The following is a 16,844-nucleotide window of genomic DNA, read 5'->3' on the forward strand; positions in this document are numbered from 1 at the left end:
GTCAGAAGTTATGCGGTCTGTTGTGTGGAACGCATTGTGTGCTGTAGATGTCAGCCAAAGACGAAGAGAGACATGGAGTTGCCTTCATTTTCATAAGTGAGATGAAGAAGTTTCCTCAGGCTATATTTTGATGTTCACATGCTCAAGCTGCATGTTATGAGCCAGATCTTGCAAGGTTTCCTATCTGATTTCATTGGGATGACCTGTAAGACTTGCAGGGTTGGGTGCTAAATTCTCCTACACAAATTCATGGATGGCATTTTAGAGTAAATGAAACATTCCATTCATTAGGGCTGAGATTTGAATAGCACCCAAGTGAGGGAATTCTGAATCCCCCATGCAATGGCAGTAGATGCTCTCTAGTGAGGATAGCAGCTGGGTTTCTATTCTAAGCATGATACTGCAGCCCCGACCACGGTAGTCCAAAAGCAAAGAGGCCCTTAATCTGCCTCAAAATTGGCAGGTTAAGGGCCAAGAAGAATTTTTGCTACTATTTGGAAGTGACTTGCACGAAGTGTTTCTGAGTTATGAACCCCTAAAAATTCCTTGGGTACGTCAACAGCGCAGCTGGGCAGGGTGATTCCCAGTGTGGGTAGACAGACTGGCACTAGCTCAGCTCCAGCTAGCATGCTAAAAATAGCAGTGTGGCGAGAGATTGCAGCATGGACGGCGGCTCAGGGTAGCTGCTGGAGTCCAAGCCCGCCTGATCCCTTGGGTCAGAGCTCAGGTAACTAGCAGTGCTGTTCTAGCCTGCTAGCTTGAGCAGCGCTAGCAGGAGTCTGTCTACCCTGGCTGGGAATCATACCTCCCAGCGGCAGTGTAGACATACCCTCAGAGTCCTAACGGTGGAAGGGAGAGGTGGGTGGGGCTCCTCTGAGGCCATAAAGCTTGCCAGGTTGTTGGTACTCCTGCACACTTCCTGATCTGTAAAAGCAGGTCTTCTTTTCTACTCCCCCAGACTCCCCACTGGCATGTTCCTCTACAGTCCCTTTGCCTTCCCTAGACACACACACACCACACCCTGCAGGGCTCCAGGTCCCCAGGAAGGGATTTCCCTCTGCTGTGCACCTCCTCACATCTGCAGACATGGGGGTCTGTCTTGAGTAAGTGGAAAATAAGACTCTGCTCCTGCAGAAGGTGAGGGAATCCCCTTTGGCCTCCTGCCTTTCCCCAGTCCCACATTAGGACCATCAATCCATGTGTATTAAACCAAGAAAATTCCTAGAGGAAAAGCTTCCAGGCGAAGTGAACGCTGAGGGCGAATATCCACAGCTAACGAGTGAAAATCCCCACCGGTGTATCATAGCTAACCGTTCAAAACAAATGCAATGGATCAAATTGGGAAATTCAAAGTTAAACTTACACGTAAATGAGGCATTTGACAGGCTACAAGCTCGCAGCTGAGGTAGCCAAGATGCCTCCACCCACTGACAGTAGTCAGTCAAAAGGAGCATTCTTAACTGGCATCAATCGCCTTCCCCACCGGTTGGGCAGCGGCCCAATTAGCTAGTGACTGAACTGGCCTGCTACCCTCCCTAAGTCAGGGCTGAGGCGCAGGGCAGGGAACACGTGCTGTTACTGACTCCACTATGGAGTTCATGTAAAATGTTCTCTCTCTCCCTGCAGGTTTTGGCGTCAGATTGGAGGGCATCTCCGCCTGATAGAGTGTAATAGCCATGGCATAGTATGGGGCATAGGTTACGATCACACGGCCTGGGTTTATACTGGAGGATACGGAGGCGGCTTCATTCAAGGTAATGACACACATTTATTCTACATTCCCTGGTTAACCTCCTACGTGATACCAGCAGAACAAAAAATTTCAATCCTCCATCTTTGTATTGTGTCTAGTCTGTAGAATGAGGTGATGGGCATATCCCGTCTCTGCAAGGGAAGCAAGGTGTGCATCTTAGCTTTGTATCTTTGGCTCAAAAATGAGCAATAAAAAGTGCATAAATGTTCTACCTGGCAAAATTTTAAACTATAGCAACTTTCTTCTTTAACACTTACCTTTGCTTTTAATCCGAGTGATTTATTGCCTGCAGGATTGGCCAGCAGTGCCGATAATATTTACATGCAATCAGATGTGAAATGTGTTTATATCTATGAGAACCAGCGGTGGAATCCAGTCACAGGATATAGCAACAGGCAAGTGTGTGTGTTTATAATGGTCAAGGGAAATGTCAGGGTATTTTTAAACTTTTATTTCACGTGCTGTCTCTAACATTTAGTATTAAATTGAGATGGAAGGCGCATGGGCTTTGAGAGGCTAGATTTGTCAATATTCATTAAGGGATGCCTTTGTAGTCTCAGTCCTGCAATGCGTTGCACACCAGCACACCCCTGGGAAGGCACGAAACCTACCTGCAAGCAACGCATTGCAGGATTAAGGTCATAGATCGTAAGCTCTTCAAGTCAGGAACCATGTCTTCCTGGGTGTTGTGGAGTGCTAAGCACAACGGATCCCTGATCCTGAGTGGGGCTGCTGGATGCTGCATTTAATAACAATATTTAATAATCATCTAAAGACATTGGGGTCTAGTGAAATGGAAGTCAATAAATCTCTTGGTGGTGGGTAGGAAAGGTTTTTCCACCAACCTTTGAAAAGCGGCAGCATTCTCAAGCTTCACCCTCCTGGTTTTTAAATGCAAAATAGTCAGTTTTTTGAGATCTTTGATCAGTGTTTGGCAGGCAACTGAGCTGCAGAGCAAACCTGTTTCATTTCAGTCCCTTCTTCAAGAGAGTCTAGTGATTGAAGACAGTGTTGTGTGTACGTGTGTGTACGTGTGTGTACGTACGTGGGAAGTGCTAGGCAGAGGTGAAGAGCTTTATCTTTTATCCTTCTCTTACTGTCGCTTATTCTTTATTCCTTGTACTTATGTTGCAGAGGGCTGCCCACAGACAGGTACATGTGGAGTGACGTGTCTGGCTTACAAGAATGTACAAAAGTTAACACAAAGCCTCCATCCCCGCAGTGGTCTTGGGTAAATTTTGTCTTGAAATTATTATTTTTTTTCTATTTTTTTATTTTAAAATAATAAAGGATGGCCTAGTTGCTTGGGCACAGAACGGAGGTGTCAGAAGACCTGGGTTCCATTCCTGGCTCTACCACTGACCTGCTGTGTCACTTTAATCTCAGGTTTCCTCATCGGTACAATGGAGATGATCTTCCCTACATCCTAGGGATGCTGAGAGGATTGATTGTGTCCCTCCCCCCACGCCCAACCCAATTCCTCTTTGGCTCCTTTGTGAATCCCACCCTGAATGTTTTTAAAGTCCTTGGGGACCCAAGATGGAAGGTGTTCTCAACAGGCAAAGTTGTAATATAAATATTATCAGATCATTCCATACAAGCAATGACAATACAAAGGGTGCAGAAGAAGAGGTGGAAGGTGATCTCCCGGCTGTGCCTTCCTTTCTGTTGTGCTCCTGTTCATATTATCCTTCTGACTCTAGGTGTCTGACTGGTATATTGATTTTAACATTTCCGGTGGAACCGATCGGGAAGGCTGGCAGTATGCAGCGGACTTTCCAGCGTAAGGAGTTACCTTCTTGTACCTAATAAACTTGGCATGGCCCTGCCAGGCTAACACCTGATTGGCTACAACCACACTGCAAGCAATTATTAAACCTAGTTGATTTGCACTTCAGCTTTCCTTTAATGGTGGCATCTGTGCCTTGATTTCCCCTTTTGCAAAATGAGGGTGAGAGAGCTGCTGACAATCAGTGTTGAGTACTTTATCGATTTGAAGTATTACTGGCCATGGTATTTGGGGCGGAGGGGTGAAATATAAGTCCCACACAGCAAAATAAGGGCTTGCCAGTATTCTAAAGCGGCCAGGGGGTGTCCAGGGTACATAGTTATTTTCAGTTGCAAGCCTGTGCGTGGTATCCTCACAACACTATGTGGTGTGAGGGGGAGCTTTTTACAGAACAGTTGCATGGAAAATAACGCTGGGCTGAAGCAGAGTTAGCGCCGACAGGCTGTTGCTGAAATGTGAGGTATTTCCAAGTCCTCTCAAACTTGCATTAAATATCTTTGGCAGATCCTACCATGGCCACAAGACGATGAAGGATTTTGTACGGCGAAGACGCTGGGCCAGGTAAGGGATTAAGTTATGGACATAAAGTTTAGAATTCAGACATGCTCCTTTCTTAAGAGCAAGCTGTTTAGTCCCTTAAATATCTCTCCATTAACAAAGGGCAACAGCACTGAAACCGGCACTGAAGAACCCATCTCCAGCAGGGCAGCCCTTGGCTTTAGCAACCACTTAAATTGCATTTTTCACTCCCAGCCTTTGCACACAAGTGTCCCAACGTTTCCATTGTGACTGTGTGAGATCTTTAGGTAAAAGCCCTCTGGTCACAGTTCATATCGAGGATCCTGTCACAGGACAGATCGCCCCAAGTATCCCCTCGTGGACTGCAGTTCTACAGGCAGCCTGCCTCAGTATCCCCCTTCAAGGGGCTTCTTCAAAAACTCAAACCCTTGTGTCCATTCATAGCCCTTTTCGGGTTCTGGTTTATTAAATAAACAAAAAATAGAAAATCTCTTGTGAGCCATTTATCCCCTTATTAGGACATGCTCGGGCCTTCCCTACCATAGTCTCACTTCTTTCACCCAGCAGCCTCTGTACTCTAGTCTCCCTGAGCATCCTTCACTTACTGCTGCTCGTTACAGGGGACTCAGCTAAACCCCGTTCAGATGTGCCTTAGTAACTAGGGTTGGCTGGGCCCAGGTCTCTAGCCCTTAAAGGGGCAGACCACTCTTTTATAGCTCCCTCTATAAATGGTGGTTAAATGATTAGGAGATGTTGTTAAAGAGTCCGGCAAGCCAGTAGGTTGCTTGTAACCATTTATAACACATGTCTCTTATGCTTAGATTGCAGGCCCTTAGGGCAATGACTGTCTTTTTGTTCTGTGTTTGTATAGCACCTAGCACAACGGTCTGTGACTGGGGCTCCTAGGTGCTACAATACACATAACAATAGGGCTTTAGCCCTCTTATAGATGGTGTCCTAATATAACTGTGACCAGCACCACCTACTTACTAGGCAACTGATGACTTCCCAGCCAGGCTTTACTGTAATTGGATGGAACCAGAAAAGACCAAACCATCCCTGTATCGTGCCTTGAGCAGGAAGCCCCCTGCACCCTGCTCTTTCTCTAGGGAACCTGGGGCAATTCTGAATCACTCTAGTTTTCCTCCTGCACTTTCTTGTGCTAAGCTATCCAACACCCGTGCTATTGAGGTGCTACGAGCCTACAAATTAAAGACTTCAATGTTTGGTGCTTGTTTTGTGGCTGCAGAGCCAACGTTTTAGGCCTCGAGCATCTCTTCCTCCCGCTCAGCGAGGCCCTGGGGCCACAAACCGTTCTCCTGTATGTCCTGTAACAAATTGAATCCAAATGAACTAAGTGCTGATGCCAAATATAACAACTGACGCAAGTTGAGAAAAGCCTTGAGCCCAAACGTTCCCGTCTTTCAGTTGCACAAATTAAAATTGAAAACAAATAGAGGATTGCTTAGGGCTAGATCCTGGATTTGTGGGTTGGAGGAGGGAAATTCCCTGTGTTCCCGGGCTGGGTGCAGGTAGACATTCTGCCTGTGGAGTCTAATGCATCCTCCCTAATTTGCAGTGCTACTTATTTCTCTATGGAAACTAGAGCAATGTAGCTTTCTGTAATGGCCCATTAAGAGAGAACCTTTTTCTGTACTGCTTTAATGGAAGGCTGCCAACTCTTAGCCAACAAACATGCCTCCCTCCCTCCCTCGGGATGCTCCGTGTTATCTTCAGACAGTCCCCTCCTGAATCAAGTCCAGATGTCACTCCCATTGCCAGTACAGAGGAGGGAATGGACCAGCTACAGAGATCTGCTCTCAGCAATGGATTCCCCCACGAACATGATGAAATGCTCTTCTTTATCCTGAAGTTCTAGGCTAGGTTTAGACCGGTAGGAAGCAAAGTGGAGCACAGCACAGACTTCTAAGAGGGCCTGTTTTTTCTTTATTAAGTTGCTCTTGAAAAAGAAACCCTGATAAACGTTATCCTATGTCTAGTGCTTCAGAACTCAACCTGGAAACACAAACCTGGTTGGTGTCAACCCACTCTCAAACTGAAAATATTAGTTGCAGGGTATCTCTGGTTTCCATAGTACCCATTTAATGAAAGGATTTGGGGCCTTCCCCCGCCCCTACGTTTGAGTTATTCTGTCAGCATGGGCACAGACTCACAGGAAGTGCGTGCTCCTAAAGGGTTGTGGGGTTTTTCTCTTTAGAAAATGTAAAATAATCACCAACGGACCCTGGCTGGAAGTGCCTCCCATCGCCCTCTGGGACATCGCCATAATCCCTAGTTCGGCGGCAGACAAAGAAGAATCGATAGCACTCTGGGCAGTTAGCGACAAGGGAGACGTGCTGTGCAGACTCGGAGTAACGCAGCAAAATCCAGCTGTAAGACTTTCTTCTTACTGCCTCTCTCATACAAGTGTCATTTAAAGTGCATGTGTGTAGTGTGTGCGCACATGTACACGCTGTGCCCCCTCAAATCACTGGTTTTTGTCTCTCGTGTAAACCCCTGTTAGCCCCTCAGCCTTCTTTTCCTGCTCCACCCCCCCCGCGGCAGTATACTCATGCTGCCTCCTGTGCTTGATACTGCTCTCCTAATAATAATTAATGGAGATATCCTATCTCCTAGAACTGGAAGGGACCTTGAAAGGTCATTGAGTCGAGTCCAGCCCCCTGCCTTCACTAGCAGGACCAAATACTGATTTTGCCCCAGATCCTTAAGTGGCCTCCTCAAGGATTGAACTCACAACCCTGGGTTTAGCAGGCCAATGCTCAAACCACTGATCTATCCCTCCCCCTATGTCTCCCTAACACCTCTTTCCTCTACTTCCCCTTCAGTCACTGAGGGGTCTGCTCCTTCTCCTCAAATTATTGGTAGCATGCCCATCTGACTTAGATATTAAGCTGCTCAGGGCAGGAACCTGGCCAAGCTATAGCCCCCATATAGAGCCCACTGAAGTCAATGGGAGCCTTTCCATTAACTTCAGTGGGCTTTGTATTGGGCTGTGTGTTTTTTATAAGGAGCCGTGCACATCTGTCGTGCCTGGTATACTTAATACTAGGTTCACATTTACCTACAGACTATAATAGAGATTGCAAAACAGTAACCGCCATCCACTAACGTACTTATGCATGTGAATCATCCCTGTAATAGCAGCTGCCTCCCAAGTGTCCCCTCCTGGCCAGGGGTACCTCAGTTTCCCTCTTTTTCAGGGCTCCTTAATAAACTCCACAGACAGGCTAGTGCTGGAGATGTGGATTAGCCCTCTAGCCACCTCACAAACAAACTTAACTCTTCTGGGGGGTAACAAAAAAACAACTAAGAAGTCCCAGCAAACAAAAAGATAGAAGGACCTTTTCTTCAGCCTACCCCCGGGCTGTGTTTCCAGCCCCTTTCGAGCTACCGTTGAGTCTTTCCCCTGCTCTGGTATAGAAAAACTCCACCTCTAGCCTGATTTCCCCTGGAGTAGTGTTCTCCTGCAGCCTCTCTGGTTCAGTGCCTTCCCTGGCACAGAGCAGCCAGCCCGACCAGTCCCTGTGGTTCTGCTCCCTACTGATCTCTGCCCCGTAATAAGGCTCAGGTGTCCATTAAAGCATCAGTTGAGTCCCTGAACCAGGCCTCCCCTCTGGCTCTCTAGCAGGGCCAGCTGCCCTCTATTAGGCCCAATTGTGAGGCTCTTAATGGGGAACAGGTGGGCTGGACCAGCACCCTCTTAGGCTATATCTGGGCTGCACCCCATTGGAGGCAGCATGTAGGATAGGTGTAGCTATAGACAACAGTGAAAAGCCGGCTGTGTCCCCACGGCAGCATGTAGCTATAGATGACAGAGAAAGGCTCTGGCAGGGGGGAAGCCATGGGGAAAGGGTCTGGCAGCAGGGAGGGCATAGGACCCCACCCCTGACACTAAAAATAGCAGTGTAGATGTGGGAAGCACTGCCTGGGTGTGTAGAGAGCCATGTGGGGTACGTAGCCTAAGGTTCTGGTGTGCTTTTATTCCCCTAAGCTATTCATACCTGGGCAGGGGATGGAGGGTGCCATGTTTGTACCCCACATGCTGCCATAAGAAGTGTGCAGTATAGAAGTGTGCAGTGCCCTGTCCACCCTGTGACACTCCCTTTGACTTCAGAAGGATGCTTGCATGTCTAAGTGTGTAAGTGTTTTACAGGATTGGGGCCAAGTGTGCACAATTTTTGCACAAGTCATATCTAGAGCTTGTAGACATTTTTCCTTTTTTTTTTTTTTTTAATATAATTTAAATGTAGACATCTCGAAACTTTGGAAAAACCAGTATTAAAAAAAATCTGAAAAAATTGTTCACTAATATGTTTCCTGTTTTTTCTACCAGTTCTATTTCAGGAGTTGTACTGTTAGGTACACCTAAAGGCATAATGTGCTTATAGAAAAGTCCCATAGAATTGAACGGAAGATTACATCCCTGCTGTAGCATAATCTAAACAAACCAGGGAAAGGTCCTTTGTCTGTTAAGTCGTATAGAGTTCTATAAAAATTACTTTTCAGAACCAGTTGCATTCTGTAGGATTTTTCCCGTCAGGTGCTGATCAGCCAGCAGGCACGCTGTGTCATTCAGTTCTGCAACAGGTGCGAGTTTCCCAAGCTATTCTTTGTCATTCACTAGGGAACATCATGGCTTCACGTGGGAACAGATCAGCCCTTCATGTTGGTCTCGATTGGGGCATTCCACCAAGTCTGGGCTGTTGCGAGAGATGGCTCTACCTTCTACCGGGGTTCAGTGTCTCCAAAAAAACCTGCAGGTGAGTGCTGGGGAACAGAGCAGGTCTTCTCGCAGCAAGGATGTAGTGAGCTGAACAAGCACAGGATGGAGACATTTCAATGTCACCACTGCAAAGAGTGTGAGGCTGATGCAAAGTAAACAGCCTCCTCCTCACTTATATTAACATGCGTTAGGACGCTTTTAAAAGTTAGTTAATGTTTACAAAACCTTGAGATGAGTTTCTTTTTGTTAGCAATGTATCTGGGTAACTTCTTGGAAGCCCAAGAGAAGTTTTACCAGCCTTGCCCACAAGGAAATGCCATTTCACACAGGTCAGCAACATTCCTCCTTAAATTCTCCAGGCCAAACTCTCTTGAGAAGGTCAGGGTAGAAACCATCTAGCATTAAACACACCTCAATATGGAAAATACTGAGTTGGGAAAGGAGATGGAAAATATTGCTTTATATGAAGTGGGTTCTCACGCTTTATTTTAACCATTCTGTGCCTCAGTTTCCCCATCTATAAAATGAGGATAATGATACTGACCTCCTTTGAAATCTACCAATGAAAAGTGCTATATAAGAGCTAGGTATTCTCACTGTGTGTAATTCAAATGGAAAGGATTAGTGCTTTGGGTGTGCTTGACTTTGAGACCAGCACTTTTCATGTCAGCCGGTCATGTTATTGTATAGACAGAAGGGCTGGAAGGCTTCTTGGTTCCCTCTGCTGTGAGTCACCATGCCTTGCGTAGCTAGGTATTTCTAATGCTCCTACCCCCATGGTGTCTGAACACACAGCTTTCTTTGGCCTATTACAAGACTCTCCTTACTGCTGTTTTCTCAATGCCTCGTTCATTTATTTCCAACTTTCAGGAGACTGTTGGTACCATATTCCTTCACCTCCAAAACAAAAGTTAAAACAAGTCTCAGTAGGACGGACATCTATGTTGGCGGTGGATAAAAACGGTGAGTTTTAAATGACAAGGACTCGGAAATGAACCAGAGATCTGACTGCTTTAAAACAAGATTCTGGGCCCCCTCCTCCACCCGTGTAAATTGGCATTGCTCCATTGACGTTAGTGGAGCTATGCTGGTTTACACCACCTGAGCATCTGTTCCTCTGTGTGTTTAGAGGGAATCGCTTGGCCTTGGCACAGTGATGGACTGGGTGAGGTAATCACTGTCTGACTCCTAGGATTGTATTTTACATAGCTAGTGCCATAGATAATATGGACACAGCATCTGTAACTTTTTTTTAATATTCGTTGGATGGTCACAAAGAAGAAAATTACATCTCTCACTGCATCTGAGGAGCTTTGCCAGAAACCCAAAAGCATGCAAATCTGCAGGAAGAATGCCTTGCAGTGAACCATGCACATCATCCATAGCAAACAAACTGGTGCATCATCATTAGATAAGATTAAAGGGTCCTTTCACAAAAGAAACAAGCCTTTAACTCTGCAGTGTCCTGTCTGAGAGAACTCCTTTTCCATGTTGCATTACTTCTATAACAATGGTGTGCATGGATCTTTGTAAATCTATAATGCATGGTCCTTTCCCCAAGGAGCTTTACAAATTAGGGAGTGCACCATTATTCAGGAAGGTCAAAATAGGGTAAATGGAGAATATTAAGTTCCACACACTAGTGAAAAGTGTAACAGGATTCCATAGAAGATATGGAAGCATTAACTGCTGATCTCTTAACTGTTTAATTAAACAGTGCAGAGTTCATGGCTTTAATGCAGTGGGCTCATCCTACACGAACAGAACTCCCGAACTCTGTCTAAAAGGCCATCCTTCCCTTCATAGGATTTAATTGATCTATTTATAGGTAATCTCTGGTACCGTCAGGGAATCACACCAAGCTACCCTCAAGGATCCAGTTGGGACCATGTTTCAAATAATATCCGTAAAGTTTCTGTGGGACCTCTGGATCAGGTATGTATTTAACTTTGCATTTCACTAGTTATGAATGACCTAGTTAAATCATCAGTAAACACTGGTTTCTGCTCCTGTTTCCCTCATAAGACAGTGATTCACATGCTGGCATCCTGACAACCTGAAAATTAACTCTGTGAAATGGTAACACAGACTCCTGCTGTCCCACTGAAACTATGCAAACAGCATGTATTGTAAACCTTCCTTGTTAAATCTCAGTGGGAATGTTTTCACTGCTAATCTGCACGCCTGGGTCTCATTTGTGCAGGGATGTTTGGGTTTCTCTTTGCCCAAATTGGAGCTGTTTTGCTCCAAGCAAGGTCACTGCATCCAGCCTTTGGAACTGTTTGTGTGATTGAGCCGGGTACATTTTACACACACACACACACACACACACACACACACACACACACACACACACACTCTCTCTCTCTCTCTCTCTCTCTCTCTCTCTCTCTCTTTAAGGTTTGGGTGATAGCTGACAAAGTGCAGGGAAGTCACAGCCTAAGTTGCGGGACAGTCTGTCATCGAACAGGAGTCCAACCATTGGAACCGAAAGGGCTCTCATGGGACTACGGCATTGGGGTGAGTGCTGGGGGCACAGAATTGCTCAGTTATAGGTGGTTGGGCACTGTCTATAGAGGAAGATACACTCCTTGTCTCACAGGCTCCTTCAAAATTTTGGATAGCTGCTCATCTCCTTGTGGAAGGCAGGAAACTGGTCTTGTACGCTGTACTCTGAAATGGGAGCATTCCTTGTCTTGACTATGGAGACATTTCCATGTCAAGTGATAGTGTCTTCAGATGTATGTGTCTTTTTTTTAAATTAATGAAGTATGTTATGCAATTACTGTATAGAACAGTGTATCATTTACATTATACTAATCTTTAAACTAGTGTTGGTTTTTAGTTTGAGAGCTTTGGACACAAAATTAAACTCTTTAATGAAGACTTCAGTGACACTGTTAAAATATGTAGTTAACTGATTAGCCAAATGAAATATAATACAGCAGTTAACATGGCAGCATTTTAAAAAGTAAAGCTTCTCTGTGGTCTGTGCATGATTATCCTCCATTGTCATGAGGCTGCACTACTCTCTGCTGCAGTGTTTGAAGTGCAGATATTTAAACCGTCTCGGTGAAATCCTAGCCCCTTTGAAGTCGATGGCAAAATTCCGACTTCAGTGCGGACAGGATTTCACCCAGTCCCCATTATGCAGAATACTAATCCTTGTCCGGGCCTGCTCCTTTCCTTGAGCATGCGTCTCATCCATTTTAGATGCTCTAACCAGAGTATCCAGGAGATGGGAGTCATGGGGATTTGAGCCCCTGCAGTATGTGGACCAGGCAGGTATGCACCCAGCTCCCTCTGGGCGTTGCACATACTAAGAGGTCAGGGTTTTATAAGGAGTCCTTTTTCTGAGCTGACCTAGGGGGGAACTAACCCCCTGGCAGGGAATTAAGAATAAATAGCATAAAAACCTTCCTGTAAACAAAGCTCTGAATCAAATTGTGATGTTTCTTTTAAATATATTAAAATCTCATGTAGGGTGGATGGGAGCACATTACAGTCAGAGGAAATGCAACTGAAGGTCCTAAGGCTGCTTTACATGAGACCTCTGAAGAGCATTCAGCAAACCCAACGGATCTAGAAGATGGGGAGAATGGAGGAGAAGGAAATGGAAACCATTCTAAAACCACCTTGATGGTTAACGAAGGGCAAGAACTAGACCGAAACACTGTTAATTGTTAGTATTTTCTGTTCTCCGTACACTGGCTGCTGCTTGTTTCCCAAGTAATTTAAAGAAAAACAAACTGTAGGACACATCAAACTCAACCCATTTCTGCTCAGAAAAATAAAAACGCCGCCTGATAAAACTAATGCATTTTATAGAACTGGAGTTTGCAATATGGGCATTTTAATATTTAATTTATTCTTATACTACTAAGTTAATAGCGTATGACTTGATAGAACTGACACAGTTTTGACAAGAGAGACAAGGTGCTGTTTGGAGCCGCAGGAATAGCCCTGACCCCTATTTAAAGCTGCTACACAAACTGTGTGAATGTGAATATCTTTGCAGACTCATTTATTTTTCTGTAGAAGTCTTTAATTCCCTTCCCTACATCCCTTAACACTTACTCATCTTATACGCCACTCTCCAGTTTTAGTATTGCTCATCTTTGGGCAGGGAGGAGGATTTTAAAAATTGTATCAATATATAGTTGATTACTGTACAGCGAGCTCTGGTCACTGCACTAGTGTAAAATCTAGGGGCCTGATCCTGCAAACACTTATGTACATGCTTAACTTTGCTCATGTGAGTCAGCCCATTGACTTCAATGCTACCCTCGCATTGAGCGGGGATTACTTGCATCAATAATGTTCCATGTGAGTACAAGTGTTTGTGTGCAGGACTGGAGCGGAGGGAGTACACATTACTAAGGGCCCATTTCTGGTACCCATTCTCATGCTGAGTAGTATCTTATTTCACAAGTGCTCCCATTGGCGTCAGCGGAACTCTTGTGGAAGAGTCCTAATCTCTCAGTAGGGGTGGCAGCATCTGCTTCTACATGTGTCAGATATGAGGTGGAAAAATCATCTTTTTAGCCTCATGTTCAGCTCGTCCTCCAATGGCTCACAACTCATGCTTTGTCCAAGTCTCTTCGAGCAAGAGACTGGAAAAAGTTCTGTGCCTAATTCCGGCTTCATAGTGGTAGAGAGCTACAGTCACTCCAGTGAAGTCAGTGTAGACTAGCATGCACTCAGAATGGGGCTTTGCTGTTAGTTTGTACTAAGTGATCTGTGCTGAATCTATTTCTGGCTCTTCTCCTAATGAGTTAACACCTTAGTGTACATTATTCCTCAAAAGAGAAGGTCTAGTTCTGTCCTGCTCTAAAATTGTAGTTAATCCTAGATTCTCCTCTGAACGTCTCTTATTTTAAAGCCCAATGCTGCGTGGTGCCAATCACCTCCTGCAAGGTGCGTTCAACTCCTGTTGGTTTCAGGAGGGCACTCCACACCTTACGGGATCAGGCTTTATCCATTGTAGCTTAGAGAGGTTTTCACTGAGGGGCTAATCTTGCACACTTCGATTCGATAGGACTGTTAAGAGCAGGCTCACACCCCGAGTTTCTTAATGGTAGCACTGCAAGTTTACATTCTTTTTCCCTATATTGTGTGTGATTGTATATGGAGGTATTTTTATATAAATTGAATAGCAGTGTGGCATGGTCTCACGTACTGTATTTGTAGAAGTAACTATTGCCTGTATTTAATATATATATATATTTGATATTTTAATGCCAAGACACTGTTTATGTCCAAATGTGAAAAAGATTCTTAAAGATGCTACTGTCTAACCTATTGAACTTTCCAATATGTGATTATAGTTTTGTATTGATTTTTACATCTGTGGTGTTCCAGGTGTCAGTGACATTATTTGCATTCATTCCTATAACTACTAGGTTACACACACTTCTATAAGTTACACAGCAATTGTTCCAAATAAGCATCATTAATAGCTTTACCACGTATACTCTTAGGCTTGCTTTTTCTCTGCGCTAACACATAATCTATGTCAGAAGGTCAACTTATATTTTCCTTTTGAATATCCAATGTTTACATCGCCAATGCAAGAGTTACATATTCTACTAACTGAGTCAATAAAATATAGGCTAATGTAATCATGCATTTTCTCCTTTTTTCCCCCGGCACTGCCAACCCCATTTTGTCTGTTGTACAACAAAAAGCTGTTTAAGGGAACATATGCAAAATATAAAATCTATATTTGAGCACCAAATCTCTGCCCACTGAAAGTCGTCTTAAAGTAGAAAGTGACAGATGGAATTAAAATGTACATCAGCCCCATAACTGTGGGATAACTTTACTGAAATTAATTGAAGGTTGAAATGGATTTTGAAAAATAAAGTTCATCTGTCAGAAAAAAGGCTCCTGTTGTGAAATCCCCTTGAATTTGTCCAAGAGGAACTCTTGTCACTAGCTACTATTTTGAAACTAGGGGTAGCTACTTGCCTTAAGCTACAATGCTAACACTACTGGAAGAAATAAAATACCCTAGCAATTTTGTTCAGTGAGAAGCAGGTCATAGCTGACAGCAGGGCAGTATTTACTGAGGGAAGGCATACCCTTCATAGCTGATCTCTGTACCACTAGCTACCTGATACTGCATTTACTGTTAAAGGTTATGCAGTATTGTTTGCCAAATGCTTTAATAACTTGTAATAATGCCCCTTTATTTACGCTAAGATTTGAATCCAGACACTGATACGCTGCCTTGGCAGCTAAAATGCTGTCTGTCCCACCCCATAAAAAAGTCCTACAGAGAAGGATTTTAAAGTACACAGAATACTGCTGTGGGAATCTCTATTGTAAGGTATTGGTCACTGAGGAGCTTAAAAACCCCTGCAAGATTTATTAGACTCCCTTAGTGTTTGTCACTCACTATTACTTATCTCACTTTCATTACTGTGCCTAGACAGATTCAGCAAAGCACTTAAACACACACTTAAGTGCTTTGCTGAATCGGGGCCTATATAAACAGTCAAGAGAGCTTTTAAGAAATGGGACCAGGATCCACCACAACTAAACTGTCTGTAAATCTAGGCATAGCAAGAAAACTAGAGAGCCACATACATGGCATCACCCTTTGTTGTCTTCCACAGCCTGGCTAGTACACTGAGTTATCTCTCCGGACCACAACCCCAGGAACTAAGGTAACTCCACCCATTTAAAGTGCCTTTTACATGACATCTGAACTTGAATTGTAAGTTGGTGCTTGCATAACTCTTCCCTGGTATGTTTAAGGGGGATTAGACTCTGTTAGTGGCCCAAATTAAATTATTTTGAGGTTCTAAGAGAACATTAAAGGCAGCTTTGTTCCTGCTAAAGTGTTGTTTAGCAATGTGGGGCCCGGTCTCTGTAAGAGATTCAGAGATTGATATTTCAGAAGTGTATGGAGAGTCACTACTGAAGAAGTAGCAGCAGCAATGTTTGAAAGGTAGGAAGTTGGGTCCATTTCTCCCCGGGCCACAAAGAATCCTACCAGAGGGGTCTCACCAAAAAAAGCTGCCCAGAGACCTCCTTGGTGAGTTCCCCCGATGATTGTGGGAGGCTCTGAGCCTGTGCCTCAGTGGTTCTGGCCACAGTCCTTGACAGCCAGACTACCAGGGCCTCCACCCAGCCATAGCTGCCTCCAGGATCCCTGCAGCAGGTAAGACTGCGCAAAGCAGGTACCATGGCCCCAAAACGTGCACTGGGCCCAGGGATGGTGACATGCAACTCCCCCATTTCCCCCCCCCTTTCATTTAGTTAAAACAGAGTTGTACAAAAACTAGTTGACCCAGAGAGACAGGCACAAATGGCTGCCGTGTTGCTCCTGTCATGCACTTCAACATTTACTCAAACAATCCGGTATTTACATTGCAATTAAAGTATTTAAAAATTTTTCTGACCTTCATTAGCCTTTCCAGGTTGGCAGCTTCCCAGCTGCTGCAGCCATTTTCCTCCTAAGCCAGCTTTCTCCAGCTGACATCGGGGTCACTAGAATTCATTTTGGGCCGTGGGGCGAGGGAGGGGAAGACAAAATCCTGAACATACTTATCTGCACCTGTTACATATTGGAAGCATTTGCTAAAGTGATCTGGACCTTACCATTGCTTGTCATGTAGGCAGATGAGAGCCTTCAGCCTAATTCACTTTGGGCCAGTGGCTGGTTAGCACTTTGTTTGCAACAATGACTTTAAATGCCAGACCAAGGCTCTGGGCCCACAGGGACCTGGGTTTTTAAAACCAAAATAGCAGGAACGTTGTCTCATTATTTAGACTTGTCCCAGGGTACTCACCATGGGTAGTACTTCCTCCTAGCTGCGCTGGAGAACAGCTCTCTTCCAAGTCTAACAGCTGCCCTGGCGGGCTCTCAACGCACTGTCCTCCTGCTTACCCCCTCTCTCACTTCAAGGGCTTCAGCTTTATCTTTGTAACTCGTCCCTCCAGCCAAACTATGTGGTTTCTCCTTCCAGGCTATAAAGTCTTACTGGACCTGTTGTTCCCAACCTTTCCAGACTACCGTACCCCTTTCAGGA

General features: G+C 44.7%; 1 protein-coding gene across 1 annotated transcript in view; it reads left to right on the forward strand.

Annotated features, from left to right (window-relative positions):
* The window catches only part of TECPR1 (tectonin beta-propeller repeat containing 1), a 35,443-nt gene extending 20,799 nt beyond the window's left edge, over nucleotides 1-14,644 (forward strand). The window contains exons 15-25 of the mRNA XM_024208459.2: nucleotides 1,627-1,754; nucleotides 2,046-2,148; nucleotides 2,888-2,984; nucleotides 3,457-3,536; nucleotides 4,047-4,103; nucleotides 6,280-6,454; nucleotides 8,707-8,842; nucleotides 9,676-9,768; nucleotides 10,634-10,740; nucleotides 11,206-11,325; nucleotides 12,289-14,644. Coding sequence (XP_024064227.2) covers nucleotides 1,627-1,754; nucleotides 2,046-2,148; nucleotides 2,888-2,984; nucleotides 3,457-3,536; nucleotides 4,047-4,103; nucleotides 6,280-6,454; nucleotides 8,707-8,842; nucleotides 9,676-9,768; nucleotides 10,634-10,740; nucleotides 11,206-11,325; nucleotides 12,289-12,492 — 1,300 coding nt within the window. The 3' untranslated portion in view covers nucleotides 12,493-14,644. The remainder of the gene's footprint in view (nucleotides 1-1,626; nucleotides 1,755-2,045; nucleotides 2,149-2,887; nucleotides 2,985-3,456; nucleotides 3,537-4,046; nucleotides 4,104-6,279; nucleotides 6,455-8,706; nucleotides 8,843-9,675; nucleotides 9,769-10,633; nucleotides 10,741-11,205; nucleotides 11,326-12,288) is intronic.
* The last annotated feature ends 2,200 nt before the right edge of the window (nucleotides 14,645-16,844 follow it).

The sequence above is a fragment of the Terrapene carolina genome, unplaced genomic scaffold, assembly GCF_002925995.2.
Source record: "Terrapene carolina triunguis isolate 2854851 unplaced genomic scaffold, T_m_triunguis-2.0 Scaffold93, whole genome shotgun sequence".
In the NCBI taxonomy this organism is placed as follows: domain Eukaryota; kingdom Metazoa; phylum Chordata; order Testudines; family Emydidae; genus Terrapene; species Terrapene triunguis.